General features: G+C 47.1%; 1 protein-coding gene across 1 annotated transcript; it reads right to left on the bottom strand.

The window, feature by feature from the left end:
• Positions 1-266: 266 nt before the first annotated feature.
• Positions 267-20,116, bottom strand: LOC132565941 (neuronal acetylcholine receptor subunit alpha-7-like). The gene is made up of 6 exons (XM_060230561.1): positions 20,026-20,116; positions 16,258-16,425; positions 14,802-14,996; positions 7,335-7,421; positions 4,499-4,608; positions 267-1,022 (listed from the first exon to the last, which is right to left on the bottom strand). Exons 2-6 carry the CDS (start codon positions 16,310-16,312, stop codon positions 507-509), a joined length of 963 nt encoding a protein of 320 aa, XP_060086544.1. The 5' UTR covers positions 16,313-16,425; positions 20,026-20,116; the 3' UTR covers positions 267-506.
• Between the last annotated feature and the right edge of the window lie 968 nt (positions 20,117-21,084).

Genomic DNA, 21,084 nt, shown 5'->3' with positions numbered 1-21,084 from the left:
GCCATTGGCCTGATCCAACATGGCTTCTCTTATGTTCTTCTGTGACACAGTGTTGGACTGGATGGGCCATTGGCCTGATCCAACATGGCTTCTCTTATGTTCTTATGTTCCTTGTGCCTTCAACTTTTCCTAGCATAATTATCCTTTCCAGTAGCCCTTGTCTTCTCATAATATGACTAAAGTACAACAGCCTCAGTTTAGTAACTTTAGCTTCTGGGGATAGTTCTATCAGAAGTAAACTAAATAATGCAAAGAAGATGTAAATAGACTTAATTTAAAGAATTTATTCTGGACACCAAATCTGGTGGGTGCATAAAAGATTGTTGGACTCTACACACAGCCCAGGCAACTGTTAGGGCTATTTTTTGTTATACTGTCCTTTTGTAATACCACACCCCAGAAAATGTTGCCTCTCGTATATGCAAAGTGCCCTGTATATGCTATTGCTAGGTAACCTATTCTTTTTTTCTTTGAGCACTGACATTTTGCAAGCCCAGGAGTGCAGATCAAGCGAAATCTTTAGAAACGGCCTCTACAAAATTGGGTGCAGACATTAAAATGCCGATCGTACAAATGATCGTGAAGACCGAGAAGGCCATCAGGCAGAGGCGGTCCACCACAGAAGCGGCAAATTTCCACTCGTTACAAATGGCTTCTGCCTCGTCCTGGTCTCGGAAGCGATTGGCGATGTAGCGGACCTCCTCCAGGATCTTGGCCAGATCCGGGTCGGTTTCTGACGGATGTCCGCTGTGAAGAAGGTTGTCCTCATCTGTGGTAGAACAAGTCATTCTCCCACAGATCACTCCAGAATCAGTGGTCGGGGTGCAATGGACCCCTTCAAGCCCTCGAAATCCAATGTAGAGCATGTTCCCATTACTGGATTGCTGTCCGCTCACGGTGTTCATCTCAACACTTGATAGGCTACACCGCCGTTTGTGCTGGCAAGCCGGTCGCACTTTATCCTCCCCGGGTCTTTTCATCCGGAGGAACCAGGCACACCAGTTGAGAAGGATGATTCTGGTCTGAAAAAATGAGAACATTTGTTTTTAAAAGAAGAAGACTGCAGATTTATACCCCGCCCTTCTCTCTGAATCAGAGACTCGGAGCGGCTTACAATCTCCTATACCTTCTCCCCCCACAACAGACACCCCGTGAGGTGGGTGGGGCTGAGAGAGCTCTGACATAAGCTGCCCTTTCAAGGACAACTCCTACAAGAGCTCTGGCTGACCCAAGGCTGTTCCAGCAGGTGCAAGTGGAGGAGTGGGGAATCAAACCTGGTTCTCCCAGATAAGAATCCACACACTTAACCACTACACCAAACTTACATACAGCAAGCAACTCATAATGCTTCTTCTGGACTTGCCTAGGCTAAGCTCATTACTCTTGATTCCTCCACAAAAACAACCCCATGAGATGAGATGGGGTTAGAGAGACAGTGAATGGCCCACCAACATTTGGTGGACATCCATGTCAGAGTGGAGGTCTGAACCTGGATTTTCTTAGTTCAAGACTCTAACCACCATCTACCTAGCTCATACTGCTTCTTAACTTTTTATTTCTAAGCATATTACTAAAATATAGAAAAAAAACTAGCCCCCAATTTCAATGGTTGTGAAAATTTATCACATGAATAAAAGTTCACAGCTAAAAGGGTGATAGGTCTTTAGATCAGATTATCTTCTAATATCTTCTATTAGATTATCTTCTAATAAAATAGGTAATGTCTCCATTTGATCTATATTTTTGGAGCAAAGGAAGAAAAATATCTAGGCTGGTATCTTCACTAATTCTTGTAATGAGAACAAAGTTTTAATTCAGTGGCAGCTTTAAGTTTTAGTCAACGTTTAAGCTTTTGAATGCAAATACACTTCTTCAGATATAGAGAAACAGAATTTCCTCAACCAATACATACAGAAAGAGAGAGGGTGCCGGGGGGGCGGGGTTAGTTGCCAAGATGTTAGAGTTATGACAGAAACAGAAATAAAGATGGAAATTACCAGTCCATATGTATATGTAGAAGGTGAGAAGTAAATTATGATACAGCATAATTAAAATATTTAACAGATACAGGGATCAAACAGGAATAATAAGTTTTGTTTATGTGGTTTCCATTTGTTTGGGTTCAATTCCATGGGGAAAACAGAGAAGGCAATAAATATGTCAAAATTGGAGACTGGAATATTGACAGCAATTGACTGAGACCTTCTCGTCTGTCTCCTCTCGAGCTCTGAGAGCCAGTTTGGTGTAGTGGCGAAGTGCGCGGACTCTTATCTGGGAGAACTGGATTTGATTCCCCACTCCTCCACTTGCAGCCGCTGGAATGGCCTTGGGTTAGCCATGGCTCTCACAAGAGTTGTCCTTGAAAGGGCAGCTTCTGCAAGAGGTCTCTCAGCCCCACCCACCTCACAGGGTGTCTGTTGTGGGGGGGAAAGATAAAGGAGATTGTAAGTCGCTCTGAGACTCTGATTCAGAGAGAAGGGCGGGGTGTAAATCTGTGGTCTTCTTCTTCTTTCTTTGGCAACTAACCTTCCCATCTTTCCTATATGTACTGGTTGAGGAATTTCCATTTCACCGTATCTGAAGCAGTGTGGATGCGCACGATAGCTTATACCTTGAAGAAACCTTCGTTGGTCTTAAAAGAGCCGCTTTAATTCAAACTTTGTCCTGTTCCTTCAGATGAACGCGGCTGCCCACCTGAATCTATCTTCACGATTATGAGAGTACTCGGAACCGAGCTGAACTACCAACGTGTTCAATCAGCTGAAATCAGTTTTCTAATTTCTCAAATGAAGAATGGGAAGGTGCCGGCAGCACATATCATTCCCCCAGAACTCTTCAAAGCTAATATCTCGTGACAAAAAGGATATGTTGGCAACTGTATTCACTCAGATAAATGCGACAGGAGTTATGTCACTTGCTTGGAGATATGCTCTCATAGCACCGGTTCATAAGAAGAGAAATAAAGCAGTCCCATCTAAATAGTCCAGTTAGTCTTTTATCAAAGGCTGGGGAAGTTTTATGCTCTGTCCCTTTATGACCAACCCTCAAACCACAATCTCACCTTGAACACCTTGGATGGAGGGCAGGATAAAATGTAATAAATGCAGTCCTCATTTTGGGCAGGATCTCACAAGAGCAGAGCTCCAGAACCTCTAAATTTTATTGTGCTCTTTCTTACCTTACCCCCCCCCCCCGGAGCGTCTAGGCTCCATTGTTCAAACCCCCCTGTGAGAATTTTATTGAACTCTAAAGATCTGACAAACTTTCTAATATTTTTCCCACCAAAAAAAGGGGGAAATAACCAAAACATATAAAGCAGAAAGATGGAAATATAATTCAGTACCCCTCCCGGTGATGTCAGGGGTGTGTGGTATATACAAATGAGTTGTGCTAATGAGTTGTGCTAATGAGAGCCAGTTTGGTGTAGTGGTTTAAGTGTGCGGACTCTTATCTGGGAGAACTGGGTTTGATTCCCCACTCCTCCACTTGCACCTGCTGGAATGGCCTTGGGTCAGCCATAGCTTTTACAGAAGTTGTCTTTGAAAGGGCAGCTTCTGGGAGAGCTCTCTCAGCCCCACCTACCTCATAGGGTGTCTGTTGTGCATGGGGGGGTGGGGAAGGTAAAGGAGATTGTGACCACTCTGAGATTCAGAGTATAGGGCAGGATATAAATCCAATATCTTCTTCTTCTCCTCTGGCACCTCTTTTCCTATTAAATAACCCCTGAATAAATGTAATAAATATCTGAACATTGATAGGGTTTCTTTTAACCTTGAATTTATACCCCGCCCTCTCCGCAAGCAGGCTCAGGGCAGCTAACAGTCAATTCCAAATTTCAGACAATAAATACAAATTAAACAAACTTCAAACAATAAATACTATTAAAAGATTTTAAAAACTTTTTAAAATCATTTTTTGGTGTTGTTAAATAACTACCTAGGCGGGATTGTCCTTTACTAACAGTTGAACCTGGTAGTAATTCCAACATCTCAGTAGTATAGGCTCAGAGAACCACCTTTGTACGCCCAGAGAACACCTCAGTGTTGTGGGCTCAGCAGGTTGGCTCAGAGAACCATCTTTGTTGACTGTACCCATTATACCTCACTGCCAGTGAGCTTTCATGGGAAAGGAGGTATCTGAACTCAAGTCTCCTTAGTCCAGCTCGTTAAACACTATCTCACCCTAAGCTCCTTGGAGCAAGAACAGGATAAAATGTACTAAATATCTGAACTGCTGCTTCAGACAACCATGTCAGTGGGCCGTATCCATTATATCTTACTGTTTACATGGTTTAACAAAGCTCCGATTGAGGAGCTAACAGCCAGGTCAGCCGCAGGTGCGTGCCTGTAATTACGGAATCTGTGCCAAAGCGATTTTTCCTTCTCTTCTTTGTTGATGCAATATTTTGGGAACAATAACAGGTCACCTGGTCCTCTGGCAGAACAGAACTTTGATCTGAGAGCTGACCCGGAGAAAACAGGCTGCGCTTGGCCCTTACCCATTTTGGCATCTTCCCTCCGTCTGGATCGTGGTGGTGATACTGTAGGACGATCACGGTGACGACAACAGAAAGGCCGACGATAATCATGGTGCTGGCAAAATATTGGGCTGGGGAAAAGGCATAGAAGGAGAGTGGAGAAAGAAGGAAAATAGACTTATGCTTTGTTTTGTTTTAAGTGTTGCCCATTGCCTAGGGCTGCCCCATATATACCCCGGTTACAATATTTGGGTTGAAAAGAGCCTTTCCAGTAAAAGTGGTTGGGTTCACAGTTTCTCCCTTTCTGTGTCACTTCACACCAGGGGTGGAATTCCAACAGGCGCTCCTTTGCATATTAGGCCACACACCCCTGATGTAACCAATCCTCCTGGAGCTTACAAAAAAAGAGCCCTGCAAGCTCTTGGAATGAGCTCCGTGGTGCAGAGTTTTAAAGCTGCAGTACTGCAGTCCTAAGCTCTGCTCACGACATGAGTTCGATCCCCGGTGGAAGCTGGGTTTTCAGGTAGCAAGCTCGAGGTTGACTCAGTCTTCCATCCTTCCGAGGTCGGTAAAAGGAGTACTCAGCTTGCTGGGGGTAAAGCGTAGATGACTGGGGAAGGCAATGGCAAACCACCCCATAAAAAGTCTGCCGTGAAAACGTTGTGAAAGCAACTTCACCCCAGAGTCGGAAATGACTGGTGCTTGCACAGGGGACCTTTCCTTTCCTTCCCTAAGCTCTTGGAGGATTGGCTACAGCAGAGGTGTGTGGCCTAATATGCAAAAGAGCTCCTAGAATTCCACCCCTGCTTCACATTCTGACTTCCCTGACCGCTGCTTCCCTTTCCTTCCCAGGCCAGCCAGTCAGGGATCACATCCTGAATAGAATGACATCATAGCTGATCCAAGTCAGCCGTTGGATGACAAAACGGGAGGGGGGGGAGTGAAGTCAGTCTAGAGCTTGCTCAAGAGATCCAGTGATGGTGAGATAAATGAACTGAAGAACATTTCTCAACGGTTATCAAAAACGGTTATCGTTGTTTCTAAGACTGGTAGGCATGTTAGTCTGTCTGTGGCCATAGAACAGAGCGAGAGTCCAGTTACACCTGAAAGACGAACAGAACTTGTGCAGGGAATGAGCTTTTATGTTTCTGTATCTGAAGTGATGCGGAGTGGTAAAGCTGCAGTCCTGCAGCCCAAGCTCTGCTCGTGACCGGAGTTCGATCCTGGCAGAAGCTAGGTTCAGGTCGCCGGCTCAAGGTTGAATCAGCCTTCCACCCTTCTGAGGTCAGTAAAACGAGTACTCAGCAGGGCCAAATTAAACCCCGTGAAGGCCCCTAGGCAGTCAACATCTGGGGGGGGGCCTCGCAAATGATCTCAGAGTTGGAGCTGGTGCCCAGCCCCTGCAGGCCCCTTCTCCAAAGCCCCTTTGACAAAGCTGCGGGGGAGAGGCAGAGAGAGGCAAACTTGGAGATGACGCCAGCAGAAGCAGCCCCAGGCAAGTCGGGCAAAGAGCGGCTCAGTCGCTGGCTGTGCGTGCAGGCTGAGAGGGCTGCAAGCAGGGGGGAAACCGGGGGGGGAAGAAGCTGTCCCGGGGTTCTTAAAAGCATGGAGGTCCATAGGGCAGTGTCTACTTGTTAATCTGGCCCTGGTACCCATTGTACCCATACTAATTGTTAATCCAGCCCTGGTACCCAGCTTGTGGGGGTAAAATGTAGATGACTGGGGAAGGCAATGGCAAACCACCCCGTTACAAAGGCTGCTGTGGAAATGTTGTGGTGCGACAGAAGGTCAGAAACAACTGGTGGTTGCACAGGGGACTACCTTGACCTTTATCTGAAGCGAGCAGTGACTCACAAAAGCTCCTACCTTGACCCTAATGTTGTTATAGGGCTGCCTATCCCCAGGTGGGGACGGGGGATCCCCCAGTTTGGAGGCCCTCCCCCAGCTTCAGGGTCATCAGAAAGCGGAAGGGGGGAGGGAAACGGCTGCTGGACATTCCATTATTCCCTATGGAGACCAATTCCCAGAGGGTATAATGGAGAATTGATCCCCGGTTACCTGGGGCTCTGGGGGGGGGGCTGGCTTTTGAGGTAGAGGCACCAAATTTTCAGTAGAGCATCCAAAGCGTCTCTTCAAAACACCCTCCAAGTTTCAAAAAAATGGGACCAGGGGATCCAATTCTACGAGCCCCAAAAGAAGACGCCCCTGTCCTTCATTATTTCCAATGGAGGGCAGGCATTTAAAAACCCTTGAAATGTGATGGCCAGAAATTCCTTTGGAGATCAATTATGCTTGTCACACCCTTGCTCTTGGCTCCACCCCAATGTCTCCTGGCTCCACCCCCGAAGTCTCCTGGCTCCACCTCCCCAAATCCCCAGATATTTCTTGAATTGGCCTCGGCAACCCTATGTTGTTAGTCTTTAGCTTCTTTCTATTGTTTCCTTTTCCAGGCTGATAAATAGCAATGATTTTTCATTTCAGAGAGAAGCTGTGTTGGTGCGCAGACATTTGGAATCCACTAACACTCTAGAAGGCAACAAGATTTTTTGGAGGGCGGGGGGGGGGGGGGGCGGTATATCAGTTGCCGTATCCGACACAGGGAACTTTAACTCTCAAAATCTCATTTCCCTGAACTTCGTCTAGGTCAGTAATGGTTTTCAGCTTGCTGTGTTTCTGCTGCTGAAAAATATTTGCTTTATGGTCGAAAGTTTACTTGACGCTTTAATTTACAACAGCGTCCTTGGTCTGGTCAAACTATTCACATTCCCACCCACCCCCAAACCTGTGTTATTGTGTGGCTGTACTGCCTGTCGGAAACAACACAAGCAAATTGAAAAGAAATATCGCTCCCTCTTACCTATTAACGGCACTGAATCTGAAGTGGCTGGCATAATTTCCGCCACCAGGAGCATGAAAACGGTGAGGGACAATAAAACTGTTATCCCTGGAAAACAAACAACACGGTACGGAATTAGGGCGAAAGGACCTCGGTGGCGAGGGAAAGAGCAGAAATAGCACGCAATGCATCCTTAGGACAATGTATTCTCTTGTTCCTCGGCATCATTGGACTGACTCAGAGCTCAACCAGAGTGAACAATGGGTGGATATGTGGACAGAAGTCCTGCTGTTTTTCAAACAGAACCTGGGGGGGGGGGAGTATATTTGATTGGGGGCACAACTCGAAAGGAAGAGGTTTTAACTCTTTTCCATGGCCCATTTCCTGTATTTTGCTTCGGCAAAGAAGAAGAAAGATGAGGAGGCCCTACTGGTGGACCTCCTGATGACACCTGGGGTTTTTTGGCCACTGCATGACACAGAGTGTTGGACTGGATGGGCCATTGGCCTGATCCAACACGGCTTCTCTTATGTTCTTATGTGACACAGAGTGTTGGACTGGATGGGCCATTGGCCTGATCCAACAGGGCTTCTCTTATGTTCTGATGTGACACAGAGTGTTGGACTGGATGGGCCATTGGCCTGATCCAACACGGCTTCTCTTATGTTCTTACGTGACACAGAGTGTTGGACTGGATGGGCCATTGGCCTGAACCAACAGGGCTTCACTTATGTTCTCTTATGTTCTTTTGACTGACCCAAGATCACCCAGGAAGCGTCACGGCCTGGGAGGGGGGGCGGGGGTAGAGCCAAAATCTAGCCAGTGATCAAGATCCCAGAATCGTAGTCAATCACAAGCCAAAAAAGAATCCGATTAATTCTAGGTGCGGACCAAACTAGTCAAAAGAGGGGGGAATACAGGGAAGAAAACACCCAGCTAGTTCGCAAAGTTGTGCTCTTCGAATGTTCTTTCAAACACCCAGGCTCCGCAAGAAATGTGCACAATCATTGCAGCGCAGGGGGCGGGGGTTAGCAGTAACACACAGGAACGCAGTTCCAGCTGGCTTGGTGTCAGGGGGTGTGGCCTGATATGCCAATGAGTTCCCGCTGGGCTTTTTTCTACAAAAAAACCCTGTGTGGAACAATGGTGATGTCAAGGGGTGTGGCCTAATATGCAAATGAGTTCCTGCTGGGCTTTTTCCTACCAAAAAAAACCCCTGTTGCAGCTTGGTCACAAGAACTGCCGCAGTCAACATTCAGATACAGTTTATTTTGGAGTAATGTTTTCTGACATAAATGGCAATGCATAGAGAACTCCTAGGGCTTGCTTGTGTGTAGGGGAATGCCTGTGTGAACAATCCAGTGGGCCATGTCATGTCATGCAGCAACTGGGCTCCATAAAACATTTATTTGGCAGCCATCTTTCGAATCCCATTGGTGGCACAGCGACATCAGGAAGGAATTGGAGCAAAAGGTTCTTGTCAAAATCGCTGGCATCTTCCCCTGGAATATTTACTTGGAAAGAGCTCAAGGGTTCTTTTCTCTCTTTTATTTTATTTTTTTTGCCGTGTTGCAAAAATTGACCCCTGGCTCTCCATTTTGCATTGCTCATCACTTGTGCTGTGCCAATTTGAAGCAGCAAAAGGGACCGTCGGTTCCAGCGGTGCCCTTTTCGCCAAATGCCCTTCTGCTGCCACCCGTGAAATACTCGCTAAAAAGAAAGCTGAACAGCGCAGATTCATTGGTAATGGGAAATTTTGGGAAATGAGAAGGGGGAGGGGCTGTGTCTCGGTAGATCTGCAATTTTTTTCATTTATTTTTGCAGAATGCTTTTAAGAACAAAAGAATATCCAAAGAGCCCTACTGGATTGGACCAAGAGTCCAGCTAGTCCAGCCTCCTGTCTCACACAGTGGCCAACCAGTTCCTCTGGAGGGCCAACAACAGGGCTTAGAGATCAAGGTCTTCATAACAACATCAGAAGAACCCTGCTGGACCAGACCAGTGGTCCATCTAATCCAGCATCTTGTCTAACACAGTGGCTAAGCAGTTCCTCTGGAGGTCCAAAAACAAGGCTTAGAGGCTGAGGCCCTCATGAGAGCATAAGAAGACCCTTGCTGGATCAGAACAATGGGCCATCTAGTCAAGCATCCTGCCTTATACAGTGGCCAACCGGTCCCTCTGGAGGTCCAACAACAGGGCATAGAGGCCGAGACCTTCAGAAGAACCTTGCTGGATCAGAACAATGAGCCATCGTCCAGCATCCTAAGAACATCAAAACAGCCTTGTTGGATCAGACCAGTGGTCCATCTGGTCAGACATCCTGTCTCACATAGTGGCCAAAGAAAAACAAAGAAAGGAAAGAAACTCAACCCAAAAACTGGAGTAAGAAACCTAAAAGGTTAATGTGCAATTAAAGGGCCGAACGTTAAAAACAAACTGTAAAAAAAAATCATAAATCAACATACATGTATTTATTGTTGAAAGCTAAAACCATTTAAGGGCCCATCATAAGCCTCTATCCTATGTAAAATCATAAAACCTCAATGGGAACCCACTCAACTTGACCTGACGTGTTTCGACCTAAATTGGTCTTCTTCAGAGGTCAGAAAGGTAAGTATACATATTGGCTCATAATACAGAACAGAATAAAACAAGAGAACAACGCTGGACCACGAGGAAATGTAGTGAAGTGACAAAAGCTTAGAGATATTCTTGAGGCCTCTTGTTCTATAGCCTTATGTCTTAATCAAGAGCATACCTATAGCTGTCAGTGTTTTTTTTGTATGCCACGTGGTCCAGAATTGATCAAGTAAAGTCAGAGCCTATGTGCCAAGAGTTGTGTGTCTATATAGGTTATAGGCTATAGGTATGCTCTTGATTAAGACATAAGGCTGTAGAACAAGAGGCCTCAAGAATATCTCTAAGCCTTTGTCACTTCACAACATTTCCTTGTGGTCCAGCGTTGTTCTCTTGTTTTATTCTGTTCTGTATTATGAGCCAATATGTGTACTTCCCTTTCTGACCTCCGAAGAAGACCAATTTAGGTCGAAATGCGTCAGGTCAAGTTGAGTGGGTTCCCACTGAGGTTTTATGATTTTACATAGGATAGAGGCCCTTAAATGGTTTTAGCTTTCAACAATAAATATATGTATGTTGATTTATGATTTTTTTACACTTTGTTTTTAATGTTCGGTCCTTTAATCACATCGTGGCCAACCAGTTCCTCTGGAGGGTCAACAACAGGGCACAGAGTCCAAGGCCTTCATAAGAACATCAGAAGAGTTCTGCTGCATCAGCCCAGTGGTCCATCTAGTCCAGCATCCTGTCTCACACAGCAGCCAACCAGTTCCTCTGGAGGGCCAGCAACAGGGCACAGAGTCCAAGGCCTTCATAAGAACATCAGAAGAGTTCTGCTGGATCAGCCCAGTGGTCCATCTAGTCCAGCATCCTGTCTCATGCAGTGGCCAACCAGTTCCTCTGGAGGCCAACAACAGGGCAGAGAGGCTGAGGCCATCATAAGAAAAGCCCTGCTGGATCAGACCAGTGGTCTATCTAGTCCAGCATCCTATCTCACACAGTGGCCAACCAGTTCCTGTGGAGGGCCAGCAACAGGGCAGAGAGGCCGAGGCCTTCATAAGAACATCTGAAGAGCCCCGCTGGATCAGACCAGTGAGGATCCATCTAGTCCAGCATCCTGTCTCACACAGGGGCCAACCAGTTCCTCTGGAGGTCTAGCAACAGGGCAGAGAGGCCGAGGCCTTCATAAGAACATCAGAAGAGCCCTGCTGGATCAGACTTGTGGCCCATCTAGTCTAGCATCCTGTCTCACACAGTGGCCAACCAGTTCCTCTGGAGGGCCAGCAACAGGGCATGGAGGCCGAGACTTTCCATGAGACTCAGAGGATTAGTGCCTCTGAATGCAGAGGTTCCCCTCAGTCACCATGGCTCATAGGCATTGATAGACTTATCTTCCATGAATTTATCTCCTCCTTTTGCAGTCCTCTTCTGTCAAATGTTGGGTTGCTAGCTCTGAGTTGGGAAACTCTTGGAGATTTGGGGTGCAGAATCTGGGGAGGGTGGGGTTTGGGATGAAGAGGGACTTGGGCAGGATATAACGTTGTAGAGACCAATATCTAAGCACCCATGTTCTCCAAGGGAGCTGATCTTTGTCAACTGGAGACCAGTTGTGATTTCGGGAGGCTTCCAGCCACCACCTAGAAGTTGGCAACCGTACCCAGAAGGCCTCCCAAATGTGTTATTCTTTCCTTCAAGGAGAGTCTCGTTAAGTTGCTGAAGAGCAAAATTGAAGGCAACGAGCTATGGTGTGACTAGAATTTATGGCGGCAATAATATTATAAGGGTAGGTGAGAAGTTAATCATAATAAAATATTACCAGATAATATTACTAGGCAACGTGAGAAATTAATCATTTTTTAAAGGCCAGGAGAAAGCCACCAAATCCAGAATGCCTGGCTTGAGATATCCCTCCCATTATTCCTTGCCCAGGTGGTTCTGAAGAATAGTGTAGGGGGGAGCGGTTAGAGTGTTGGAATCAGCTTGGGAAGACCCAGATTCCAACCTTCCCTTGCTTGGGGGAACTTGGACTAGTCACATACTCTCATAAGAATGCCAGAAGAGCCCTGCTGGATCAGGCCAGTGGTCCATTGAGTCCAGCCTCCTGTTCTCTGGCTGTTTCGTGAAGCAGTTCCAAGTCCCTTCCATCTTCCTCCACTACCACATCTACAGATGTGTACATATTTTTTTGTCATCTACCTATTTTTCTCCAGCCCTGGCCTGGGCAGCCAGGCTAGCTTGTCTGATCTCAGAAGCTAAGCAGAGTCACCCCTTGTTGTGATGTAGATGAGGAAACACCAAGTAAGTCCAAGGCTGCTATGCAGAGGCAGGCAATGGCAAACCACCTCTGTTCGTCTGCTCTGTCCTGATTGGCCCAGGATAGCCTGATCTCATCAGATCTTGGAAGCTAAGCAGGGTCATCTTTGGTGAGTATTTGGATGGGAAGTCCAGGGTTGCTATGCAGAGGCAGGCAACGGCAAAACCACCTCTGTTTGTCTGCTCTGACATGATGGCCCAGGATAGCCTGATCTCATCATAAGAACATAAGAGAAGCCATGTTGGATCAGGCCAATGCCCATCCAGTCCAACACTCTGTGTCACATAAGAACATAAGAGAAGCCATGTTGGATCAGGCCAGTGCCCATCCAGTCCAACACTCTGAGTCACATAAGAACATAAGAGAAGCCATGTTGGATCAGGCCAGTGGCCCTTCCAGTCCAACACTCTGTGTCACATAAGAACATAAGAGAAGCCACGTTGGATCAGGCCAATGGCTCCTCCAGTCCAACACTCTGTGTCACATAAGAACATCAGAGAAGCCACGTTGGATCAGGCCAGTGCCCATCCAGTCCAACACTCTGAGTCACATAAGAACATAAGAGAAGCCATGTTGGATCAGGCCAGTGGCCCATCCAGTCCAACACTCTGTGTCACACAGTGGCCAAAAAAATTATACACACACACACACATATATATATACACACTGTGGCTAATAGCCACTGATGGACCTCTACTCCATATTTTTATCCAATCCCTTCTTGAAGCTGGCTACACTTGTAGCTGCCACCACCTCCTGTGCCAGTGAATTCCACATGTTAATCACCCTTTGGGTGAAGAAGTACTTCCTTTTATCCATTTTAAACCGACTGCTCAGCAATTTCATTGAATGCCCACGAGTTCTTGTATTGTGAAAAAGGGAGAAACATACTTCTTTCTCTACTTTCTCCATCCCATGCAGGATCTTGTCAACCTCTATCATGTCACCCCACAGTCGACGTTTCTCCAAGCTAAAGAGTCCCACGTGTTTTAACCTTTCTTCATAGGAAAAGTGTTCCAACCCTTTAATCATTCTAGTTGCCCTTTTCTGGACTTTTTCCAATGCTATAATATCCTTTTTGAGGTGCAGTGACCAGAATTGCACACAGTATTCCAAATGAGACCGCACCCATCGATTTATACAGGGGCATTATGATACTAGCTGATTTGTTTTCAATTCCCTTCCTAATAATTCCCAGCATGGCGTTGGCCTTTTTTATCGCAAACGCACACTGTCTTGACATTTTCAGTGAGTTATCTACCACGACCCCAAGATCTCTCTCTTGGTCAGTCTCTGCCAGTTCATACCCCATCAACTTGTATTTGTAGCTGGGATTCTTGGCCCCAATGTGCATTACTTTGCACTTGGCCACATTGAACATCATCTGCCACGTTGACGCCCACTCACCCAGCCTCAACAGATCCCTTTGGAGTTCCTCATAATCCTCTCTGGTTCTCACCACCCTGAACAATTTAGTGTCATCTGCAAACTTGGCCACTTCACTGCTCACTCCCAACTCCAAATCATTTATGAACAAGTTAAAGAGCATGGGACCCAGTACCGAGCCCTGTGGCCCCCCACTGCTTACCATCCTCCACTGCGAAGACTGCCCATTTATACTAACTCGCTGCTATTAATTAGCCAGTTTTTGATCCACAAGAGGACCTGTCCTTTTACTCCATGACTCTCGAGCTTTCTAAGGAGCCTTTGATGAGGAACTTTATCAAAAGCTTTCTGGAAGTCAAGGTAAACAACATCTATTGGGTCTCCTTTGTCCACATGTTTGTTCACCCCCTCAAAGAAATGTAACAGGTTAGTGAGGCAAACCTTCCCTTACAGAACCCATGCTGAGTCTTCCTCAATAACCCGTGTTCATCAATGTGCCTACTCATTCTGTCCTTGATAATGCTTTCTACCAACTTTCCTGGTATTGAAGTCAGACTGGCTGGCCTGTAATTTCCTGGATCTCCTCTGGAACCCTTTTTAAAGATGGGGGTGACATTTGCTACCTTCCAGTCCTCAGGAACGGAGGCAGATTTCAATGAAAGATTATAGATTTTTGTCAGATCTTGGAAGCTAAGCAGGGTCATCTTTGGTGAGTATTTGGATGGGAGACCACTGAGGAAGTCCAGGGTTGCTATGCAGAGGCAGGCAACGGCAAAACCACCTCTGTTTGTCTGCTCTGACATGATGGCCCAGGATAGCCTGATCTCATCAGATCTTGGAAGCTAAGCAGAGTCATCCTTGGTGGGTCTTTGGGATGAGAGACCGCTGAGGAAGTCCAAGGTTGCTACGCAGAGGCAGGCAATAGCAAACCACCTCTGACATGATGGCCCAGGATAACCTGATCTCACCAAATCTTGGAAGCTAAACAGGATCAACCCTGGTTAATCTTTGGATGAGAGACCACCGAGGAAGTCCAGGGTTGCTGCAAAGAGGCAGGCAACGGCAAACCACCTCTGTTCATCTCTGGCTTTGAAAATCCAAAAGGTTCATCATGTGTCACCTGTGACTTGGCAGCACTCTCCCCACCGCTTCTTTATTCCACGCTGTAAACTGACTGGGACATATAAACTTTTCATAGACTCAGACTTTACCTAATGAGATTTTCTCCCCTGAATCTGCCGGGAGCAGGAAAACCAGAAGAGCCAAAGCAGAGATCAGAACGCACGGAATCAGGAGGTTGAGTCCGTAGTACAGAGTCCTCCGTCGCATCGTCACTGTAAAAGTCACGTCTGGGTAAGGCTCTTTGCAGCAATCGTAGAACGATTCTGTCCTTTTCCCGGGGACTCCTGTGTGGGCGGGATGGAAGAAAGGGGAGATGTTTTATTCTGGAGAACGATCCCTGGTATCCTTTTGGCCTTAGTGCTTGGCAGGCAGTTGCAAAAGGAGGCCATTTTTGCTCAAGCAAAAACAGGTGATGCCACTTCCTGTGTGAAGTGATGTAGCCACGTCACCAGCAACATCACCAGGGCCTCCTTCCATCTCCTGGTAATGCCCCCCTATCCCTCACCAGTTACCAGGAGGGTCCCAGCTGGCAGCCCAGGTCATTAATTCAGTGAGTCGCCACAAATCAGGGGCTGGGGTATCCTGACCCAGCCTCCAGGTAGAGCCTGGAGACCTTCTGCTTTCACAACTGATCTCTAGTTGGCAGAGATAAACTCCCCTGGAGAAAATGGCTGCTTGGAAGGGTGGGCTCTAGGGCATTAAACCCCTGCTGAGGCCCCTCCCAGGGTTGCCAATCCCCAGTTGGGGACAGGGGATCCCCCGGTTTGGAGGCCCTCCCCCCACTTCAGGGTCATCAGAAAGGGGGGAGGGAAATATCTGCTGGGCACTCCATTATTCCCTATGAAGATCGATTCCCATGGGGTATAATGGAGAATGGATCTTCGGGTATCTGGAGCTCCGGGGGCACTGTGTTTTGAGGTAGAGGCACCAAATTTTCAGCATAGCATCCAACACTTCTCCTCAAAAGACCCTCCAAGTTTCAAAAAGATTGGACTGAGGGGTTCAATTCTATGAGTCCCCAAAGAAGGTGCCCCTATCCTTCATTATTTCCAATGGAGGGAAGGCATTTAAAAGATGTTCAGTCCCTTTACATGTGTTGGCCAGTACTCCCTTTGGAGTTCAGTTATGCTTGTCACAATCTTGCTCCTGGCTCCACCCCAATGTCTTCTGGCTCCACCCCCAAAGTCCCAAGATATTTCTGGAATTGGACTTGGCAATCTTGTCTCCTCCCCTAGCCCCACCCCCTCCTGGCTCCACCCCCAAAGTCTCCAGGTATTTTCCAACACAGACCTGGCAACCCTACCAGCTTGGGATGCCCACTCATAGAATCATAAAATCATAGAGTTGGAAGGGATCTCCAGGGTCATCTAGTCCAACCCCCTGCACAAGGCAGGAAACTCACAAACACCTCCCCTCTAAATTCACAGGATCTTCATTGCTGTCAGATGGCCATCCAGCCTCTGTTTAAAAACCTCCAGAAGCGTACAAGCCAATCTCCCTCACTAGGTTGTAGCAGCCGTGTTGAAGGCGATCCCGAAAGCGTACCTACTAAATCCCATTCGCCGTTTGAAATATATCCCGATGTGTCCGCCTCTTGCATTTGCAGATCCAAAGACCACCCGCCGTAAGTCCAGGAGCCAAATTTTAATTTGCACTTCTGGACATCAAAGGGGAACCAGCGCACGTCGATTTCGCAAGAGCTCTTGAAGATCCCTACGGTCAAAGTTTAAGATAGGAAGACAGATAGATGTTTGTTTCACAATCACTTGCTTCCTAAAAATAGCAGCTCAGAGAAAAACGCTTCCCCCTCAGCTGACACGGATGATAACTAATCTCTTTGCGAGTGTCTTTAACGTGCCAAATGGAAAACAGGAGTATCGATATTGTGGGTTTTCTGATTGAAGACATTCTGCTAACTAACTCTTTTGAAGAATTCCAGCGGGGCGGTCGGTTGCCACAAATATAAAGCGTCTTGTGCGCTGACCCATTTATCATAGCAAAATTTTCCTGAGCCAGCAGCTATTTGGTCAGATCCTGGGGTTACCAACCTCCAGGATGCACCTGGGATCTTCCACTATTACAATTGATCTCCAGACAACCAAGATAAGCTAGCCAACCAGTTCCTCTGGAAGGCCAACAACAGGGCAGAGAGGCCGAGGTCTTCCTCGGACGTTGCGTCCTGACGCTGGGATTCAAAGGTCAACTGCTTCTGAATCTAGAAGTTAAGAACATAGGTCTATAATGACATCAGAAGAGCCTTGCTGGATCAGACCAGTGAAGGTCCATCTTGTCCAGCATCTTGTCTCACACACTGGCCAACCAGATCCTCTGGAGGGCTAACAACAGAGCACAGAGGATGAGGCCTTCATAAGAACATCAGAAGAGCCCTGCTGGAGAAGACCAGTGAAGGTCCATCTAGTCCAGCATCCTGTCTCACACAGTGGCCAACCAGTTCCTCTGGAGGTCCAGCAACAAGGCATAGAGGCTGAGACCTTCCTCTGATGTTGCATCGTGACACTGGGATTCAAAGGTTGACTGCCTCTAAATGTAGATGTTAAGAACTTAAGTCTCTAAGACCATCAGAAGAGCCCTGCTGGATCAGACCAGTAGTCCATCTAGTCCAGCATCCTGCCTCAAACACTGACTAACTGGTTCCTCTGGAGGTCCAACAACACGACATAGAGCTTGAGGCCTTCTCTGGTGTTGCCTCTTAGCAGGCCTCGGATTCAGCAGGAGCTCACAGGAGTGCAGCTCCTGAACCTTTCTAAGGGTTCCCCCTTTTCCTCCCCACCTACTTTGTCCATTGACTAGTAGGTGCAGCTGTATAACAATCCCTGGATGAGGAGAGCGGGCAGCCAGCCAGCCACCAGGGGCTTTGCCACACCCCCAGCAGCCCTCATTAACCCCTGGAGAAGCGCACACCACCCTTTCTCCACTTCTTACGTGGCTTGCTGGCCTTTGGACTGGGGGGGGGGGCAGCTCAGGAGATCCCCAGGTGAGTGAGGCCTGCTTGGACTGTCTGGATCTCTAGCCAGTCCAAGCAGGCCTCGCTCGCCTGGAGCTCTCCTTTCTTGCATCGAGTCGCTTTCGGCTGGGGAGGGGGCATATGCGAATGAGTTGTGCTAATGAGCTCCGCCCCCTCTTTTTCTACAAAACGACCCCTGCCTCTTAGCACTGATATTATATTCCGAGGCTGACTGCCTCTGAATGTGGAAGTTGCCTTGAATCACCATGGCTAGTAGCCGCTGATGGATCGATCCTCCATGAATCTGTCTAACCTGCTTTTAAAACTGCAGCCCCCATTACATCCTCTCTGGCAGCAAATTCCACATCTGAACAACTCACTGAGCAGAGGGGTCCCTTTTGCCCATCTTGAATCTGCCTCCCATCCACTTGCTTTACAGCACCCGGAGGGAGGAGGTGTAGGACGCAGATTCAGATTTGCATTAGAGCAGGGGTGGCCAACGGTAGCTCTCCAGATGTTTTTTTTTTTGCCTACAACTCCCATCAGCCCCAGCCAGCATAGCCAATGGCTGGGGCTGAAGGGAGTTGTAGAAGAAGAAGAACTGCAGATTTATACCCCGCCCTTCTCCCTGAATCAGAGACTTAGAACGGCTTACAATCTCCCATATCTTCTCCCCCCACAACAGACACCCTGTGAGGTGGGTGGGGCTGAGAGGACTCTCACAGGAGCTGCCCTTTCAAGGACAGCCTCTGCCAGAGCTAATGGCTGACCCAAGGCCATTCCAGCAGGTGCAAGTGGAGGAGTGGGAAATCAAGCCCGGTTCTTAACCACTACACCAAACTGGCTACACCACTACACCAAACCAAACTGGGTTTTTTTGTAGGCAAAAAAAACATCTGGAGAGCTACCATTGACCACCCCTGCATTAGAGCATGGACAGAGTGCCAAATAGAATTGCACTAATCCTGATCATAGAACTCATTTGCACTGACCTGCCTTAACAGTTGTAACAAAACCATTGCATTCAAAGCAGCATATTTGTAAGGCTTGCCTTAAAGTATATAGTGCCTTTTCTCTCTCTATTCCAGGCCTGAAGTGGTCTGGGGTGCAATGGACAATAGGCCTCTATTAAGAGTCGTTGCTAAGCATAATTTATATGAAAGGAGGCACATTGCATAGTCACAAAGCACAGAGCAAGAGAACGTTACCAAAGTTCTGTTAGCATCCTTTGAAAGGAAAGCTTTTCTCCCTGCCACAAGGAAGGACCTCCTAGCCTGAATGGAGCCTTCACGCCCACGCAGTAGAGATTGTACTTACTGACACATTCTCTGGAACAAAACCAGAAACCGGGTGGTTGCTCACAGGGCGTCTGTTGTGGGGGGTAGGAAGGTAAAGGAGATTGTGAGCCACTCTGAGACTCTTCGGAGTGGAGGGCAGAATATAAATCCAATATCTATGTTTGTAAAGATGGGTTTGAGGGAAAACGCAGGAAAGATGGTGGTATAGAAAGATATGGCTTTTTCCTCCTGCCACCGGTGGTAATAAAGGAACCTCTGGATCAACTCACTTGGAACTCTGGCTGTTGAGTCTCTTCAATTGGACTGTGAGGGACTCAACTTTTGGGCACAGATGGTGTGTGCAACAGAGGTGAGGTTTGTCCAAACCTTATTTTGTAGCAGGAACTCCTTTGCCTATTAGGCCACACACTCCTGATTTAGCCAATCTTCCTGAAGCTTACAGTAGGCCCTGTAAGAAGAGCCCTGTAAACTCTTGGAGGATTGGCTACATCAGGGCTGTGTGGCCTAATATGCAAAGGAGTTCCTGCTACCAAAAAAAAAAAAGGCCTGGGTTTGTCACTCTCTTGGCACGGTTTTCTGGACGGCTGCATTTGGAGCCTGAGTTGCGCTGCCAGAAATAACAGCAGCCAGCAAATCTGTTCTCCACTGTAACCCACAATAAAATTGAGCACTTATTAATATTCCACTCCAGTATTAATAAACTTAGTTTAACCCATAATTTGGTATCTCATTTCAGGAGTGCAGCAACAAATGAAAAATGGCACGCATGTACATTGCCTATTCAGCTCCATGTCTGCTTTCATGACACAACTTCTGCAGGAAAAAAAGCATTCTAAGACCCGGCATCCAAGTCAAATGCTGAACAAAATATTAAGGTAAACCAATAAGGGATCCTAGTCAACTCCAAACAATTAGTTTGCTCCCAATACGGCCAACTGGCAATCATGTGCCCATCAAATTTCTCAACATTTTTTCTCAGCATCACATTTCTCAGCATCGCATTTATCAGCATCGCATCCAAGAGACACATTGTTTGCATCTGCTTCTTACCTGGCGGGAGGTACTGACAGTATCCTGAAGAGTTCACCAAAACATTGGTATGGAACGTTGCGTCAAAGCGCTCATCGGCACTGGAAGGAAGAATAAATTAAAGCTCAGTTATTCTATCCATTGGGGGGCGGCCGGGCAAGGGAACTGGTATTTTGTTGGCAAGTAACAGCTTTCCATGGTTGAGAACCATGTTGAACATCAGATCTGCTTGTAATGTTAAAAAATCTGAACGTGTCATTAAGGTGTTTGTTAGAGGATGATTGTTCTAATGGTTCTCCTTTATTGCAGCATCTTTCCATTTCCCAGTTGAGCTCTGCACTTGATCCCAGCCTCTCGTAAATCACATACCAAACCTCTCCCAACATCTCCTAGGACACCCTGCTATGTACTCCATCTGACATGTTTAAATTGGCCTCTTGGGGGAGGGGGAAGGAGAAGAAGATATTGGATTTATATCCCGCCCTGTACTCTGAATCTCAGAGTCTCAGAACGGTCACAATCTCCTTTACCTTCCCTCCCCAGCAACAGACCCTCTGTGAGGTGGGTGGGGCTGAGAGAGCTCTTACAGCAGCTGCCCTTTCAAGGACAACTTCTACGAAAGCTATGGTTGACCCAAGGCCATTCCAGCAGCTGCAAGTGGGAGAGTGGAGAATCAAACCAGGTTCTCCCAGATAAGAGTCCACGCACTTAAACACTACACCAAACTGGAAGAAGGAGAAGGAAAAGAAGGAGAAGAAGAAGATCATCCACTTTTCAGGCTTTATCCTATCCAATTTAACTTCAGATTACGATTTCGTGCAATAACTTTAGTTCATGGTAGGGGGCAATAGAGAGCTCCCACAGGAGAGGGCTCTCTCCCATCCATTAACCGGTTGTTACATTCTACTGATATCATGGTTAGAAAAGCGTAATATTCCAATTTGGATCCCATCTTCCTCCCCCTACCCCTGAAAGAAACCTTGGAAAGTGGTGCACATTTATCAAGCAACACACACCTAACACAAAACCATTTTAGGGGGAACCGGGACTGATTTATGAACAGTTTGCAAATGGAGCTAA

Source organism: Heteronotia binoei, unplaced genomic scaffold (genome assembly GCF_032191835.1).
Source record: "Heteronotia binoei isolate CCM8104 ecotype False Entrance Well unplaced genomic scaffold, APGP_CSIRO_Hbin_v1 ptg002215l, whole genome shotgun sequence".
Lineage (NCBI taxonomy): Eukaryota > Metazoa > Chordata > Lepidosauria > Squamata > Gekkonidae > Heteronotia > Heteronotia binoei.
The sequence above is the reverse complement of the archived record's forward strand: the minus strand, read 5'-3'. Positions and strand labels throughout refer to the sequence as shown.